Here is a 4,562-nt window from a genome sequence, read left to right as displayed (position 1 = left end):
TAACGAAGATAGTATTTTGGAATTGAAATTCTGATTGCAAGCATTTTTGCCCATATTTAATGGAGCTGTCAGTCAATTTGTTCAATCAATCGGAGCTTTGGAACCAAAACATCACCAAAGAGCAGCGACTGAACAGGTCTGAATGTTTGTGCCCGAGTCCTTTCACATCAATAAATAATAAATCCTAATTCTTATTTGCATCCAAGTCCACTCTGAATGTCATCTTAGGAGACTATAAAAGATACTCTAAAGCTGCCCTCCGCATTAGAAGTGTTACTTAGATGTCAAAATAACAAAAGAAACTTCTCAAAAGTTGCTAGTCTAAGTGAGCAAGAACTATCACGCACGTGTATGGTGAACAGGCTACAGATATCGCAAAATCACTATATCTAAAGCTCAATAAATTTATAAATAACACTGAACCTTTCCATATCAAAACCCAGTGTCAATTTCATCCTAGAAAACTTAATGAGAAATCCTCAAAGCTGTCTAAAATGGAAGTGTGTGTCAGATGTCAAGTTAACAACTACAAATTTTTATCTAAGAAGTTGGGTACAAAACTGTATTGGATGGGGAAAAAAGGAAAAAAGAACAAGATCGCATGGCCTATAGAAGAAAAACTAAATTGGAGGGAAAATAGCAAACCTAGAAGCAACACGAACGTTGTACTCTTTACCAGGATGGTAAAACTCCGCAAGTCCCCAATCTATAAGCCGAAGTTTCCGCTGCTCATGATCAATCATGACATTATGAGGTTTCACGTCCCGATGCATGATACCTTGAGAATGGCAGTAATCTAAAGCCTACAACATATAAGTACACAGGAAAGTCAGAATTGTTTTTGCACTTCCAAAGAATATCAAGTTTGAAAACTGTAAAGGGTCAGAGTAAGAGACACAAAATGTAAAGAGACCTATGAAACTTCTTACTTAACAAATAAAGCAAATTTCCATGTTAGCATAAATGACAGAAAAATCTAGCAGCAAGAAAGCCACAATCAAGTATCAGAAAGATGAAGTGCATTGAAATTTAAGTCCCAATTAGTTTAGGAAATTTTTAAGTAATCAGCGCCGATGGCTGGCCAAATTCAGGCTCTTGAGCAATGTCTCCAAAAAGTGGATCACCAACAGCTGGCTTTTCGTAGAGGAAGTAAACGGTATTGAAATTGCACCCTAACCAAAAGACCTCATCCAAACGGATATCCAATTTTGACCCTCTTTTTAGTAAGCAGTTAACAACTGCATAGCGTACATCTATCTTGTTATCATGTTAGAGTGACAGTAGCAATTTAAAATTGATTCTACTTGACAAAATTTGGCATAAAATAAGGAATATATGTCTCGTGTCAACCAGAATAAGGGATCATTGCCAGGTTGCTCTTCAGCAAAGCAGCCTAGCTCCTGTAATCCTCAGAACAATCATTATCTGAAGCTACATGATATACAGCCCAAAGAATAAAAGAATTGAATTAGGGAAGCAAATAATAATAGAAGCCTCCAAAAAAATGGATATTAAAAATTGAATAGTTTGTTTAACATAAAGGAAACATAGAAAATACAAGTGTTGGAGAAATTTGCAAAAGCTCAAACAACAAATGAGGTTCTCACTAGTTATAAATTCCAGTTTCTAGAACTTATTACCAATTGCGAAAGTAGATAAATCAAGGGACTTGCCTTTAGAAGTTCATGGATGTAATATCTAATATCGAAGTCTGAAAGTGTAGGATAAAGCACTTTAAAATCTGTATTATTCACATATTCAAATATAAGGCTTGGTGTCTTTGATTGCTGATCTCTAACAATATCCAGCAACTTCACAATATTTGGCCCGCCACAAAGATTCTGCAATATTTTAATCTCCCTTTTAATCTGCACAAAATTGTGAAATTGAATGTAAGTTCTTCGATAATTTATTTCTAGAGATTTTATAAGCGTATAAAACCTAACAAATAAGTGAACAATAAAATTAAAATTTAATCAACAAATATTTACAAATGATAAGCAATGCGCTGGTTTTGTAACACGTACAAATTGTCTTGCAGTCTAAAAACGTACAAAAGTCCAATTCTAAGTACAACTAGTAGTTTGTACACAAAAAGTAGAAGCTACAAGTCCTGTTGCATTTCCTTCACATATATTACACGAGAACCTCGAATGTATAACAAACCTAAGGAGAGGATCATTTGAAGACAAACAATCTGCTGTTGCCTCAATAGCAACAATAAACTAAGCCTTATTCCCAATAAATATGGGATCGGCTATATGAATCTTTCATCATTCTTAATAAGTATCACTACAATCATTCTTCATCATTCATAGTCCCAACTTCATTTTCTTCAACATTACTACCATCTTCTTCATTATCATTAACAATAATACTCTCACCTTGATTCATCTAATGATAAATTAGCAACCTCAAGCAACCTATCATCTTCAAGGGCATCAATAAGTCTCGACAAAGTCCCATATTTTATATTCTCCTTTGGAATAAAAATTTAATTTTCTTGATAAAAATTGCAGAATGATATGAATAAAAACTAATTTTTCAACTCCGTGTGAAGTTATTTTATTCACTCTAAAAAAGTACACAAAAGAGCAAATTCTCCTTATTAATTAAGCCCTTGTTTGTCATCCTTTACATTCTTTCCCATTATTTTTTCTACAGTACTCATTTTTAATCACACATTCTTTATTAATATAATATTGCAAGCAAATCAAAAACTCCTTTTTTAACCACACATTCTCCATCAATCACTATTCCATAATACATTTCTTCAAATTAATGGAGCTCAAACAGGGCCCAAGTATTATTATCTATTTTTTAATAAGTTATTGATAATAACAATAATGATCTACTAAGGGGTTGTTTGATAGGGATTAAAATTAGATTTTTTAGTAGATTATGATAGAAATTTTTGAAATATGTAGTTGAAAAGTCGTGGAATCAACAAAAGATGTGATTAATATTGATTGTTTGACTTAAATTAAAATCAAATTTTAATCCGTACCAAACGAGAGATAAGCAAAAACTCTCATCGATTGCCAACAATAAAATAATGAATTTTAAAAAAGTTTAAAACCAACAAAACTCTTCTTCACATGTTCTACTGTATTCAACACGTATCGAAAATTTAAAAAATACAAAATATATAAAATAATTAGTAAACACATATCCCATACATATTGGAGAGTGTCCAAACATATTTAAGCTTGAATACATACCGAATACAAATACAAAATAAGTTTAAAAGTATCTATGCTTCTTAGCCTAAGTAAAAGCTAATGTAATAAGTGGGTGAATACGTGAATATAATTTTAAGAGTTAAAATAATGTTAGGGTTTTAAGTGTTCATCTCTCCTTCAACCTCATTTGTCCTCCATGCAAGTGCCTCTCCCTTCGAGGCTTCAACCGATGCCATATCTTCATTCATTGTCATTTTTTAGATAGTTAATACTTTTTCTTTACTTTTACCAGCTTTAGGATTTCTTTGTGATGGATATGTCCGAGAAAGGGCCGCAACCTGGAGTTTCCGACATATGTCGGTGTTGTGTTGGAGTGTCTACATGCCAGATACACATTGAACACCAACCAAACAGCTCCATTAGCATGTTCGTGCTTCTTAGGTTCTACATGACATGCAAAAGCGCTCCAAAGTTCTAATATGCAACTCAACCCTTCTTTTGTTTCACAAAGTAAAACTATGTCAACAGTGCATTGCACACACCACAAACCAAGAGACCTCATCTTAAAAAATGTTATGTAATCTTTAGCTCATCCACGACTACAGCGAAAAAATAAAGACATTGATCAACTACTGCATTATGCACGTTCTTATTAACATTGATATGTTTAACTGAAACTTATTTTCTCTCTATCACCCACCATGGCACTTAAAAATATGATAAGAGTTTCATATGAACATAAATAAATATAATAGTTTTTGAAATCCCAAAGATGATTTGGTAAATATGAGGAAACCCAAATGAAATTTCTCTTTAACTGGTGCATAAATATTTCACAACTGGCTTCTCGCTTCTCTAGGTTTCTTCATTTCAAATTATTTTTGATTCAACAATAAGAGCATAAGAAAGAAGAATTCGTTGTAAAATGCTAAAGAAAACAAACCTTTTTTTTCTTTACAGGTTTAAGGATTTTGATAATGCATTTTTCGTTGTTGGTGTGCACTCCCTCGAACACCTCGCTATATTTCCCTCTTCCTACCTTCCTCACCACCTCGTAATCATCTTGCTCCCTGTTAGACCCAAAAATTAAATTAAATAATAAATTCCATCGTTCACAAAATAGAAAATTAATTTAACTAATTACACACCCCCATTGAACTGTAAGAGACTCGTAGTCCCAATACTCCTTGGGGCGGATAACATTGACGTCGGTATAGATCCGAGCCTTGGATGGGGCGCCAGGACGGCGGATGGATTTTCCTATCTTCTGCGCCAGGGTTTCAGGTAAAGAAATAGCGGGGCCGCGGCCGAGAGAAGTTAGTTGCGATGGCGTCTGAGGCGGCGGCGAGGCTGGTTGTTTCAGCTTCTGCTGGTTGTGGT

At 34.1% G+C, this 4,562-nt stretch overlaps 1 protein-coding gene across 1 annotated transcript; it reads right to left on the bottom strand.

Annotated features, from left to right (window-relative positions):
- Positions 1 to 430: 430 nt before the first annotated feature.
- Positions 431 to 4,560, bottom strand: LOC111366629 (casein kinase II subunit alpha-4, chloroplastic-like; the record flags this gene model as incomplete). Its single annotated transcript, XM_022987344.1, has 4 exons — positions 431 to 803; positions 1,674 to 1,868; positions 4,126 to 4,252; positions 4,331 to 4,560. Coding segments are annotated over 4 exons (735 nt in total), but the record flags the coding sequence as incomplete, so codon positions are not given.
- Between the last annotated feature and the right edge of the window lie 2 nt (positions 4,561 to 4,562).

This window comes from Olea europaea, chromosome 18, assembly GCF_002742605.1.
Source record: "Olea europaea var. sylvestris chromosome 18, O_europaea_v1, whole genome shotgun sequence".
Classification (NCBI taxonomy): Eukaryota; Viridiplantae; Streptophyta; class Magnoliopsida; order Lamiales; family Oleaceae; genus Olea; species Olea europaea.
This window is presented reverse-complemented; position numbering and strand designations above follow the sequence as displayed.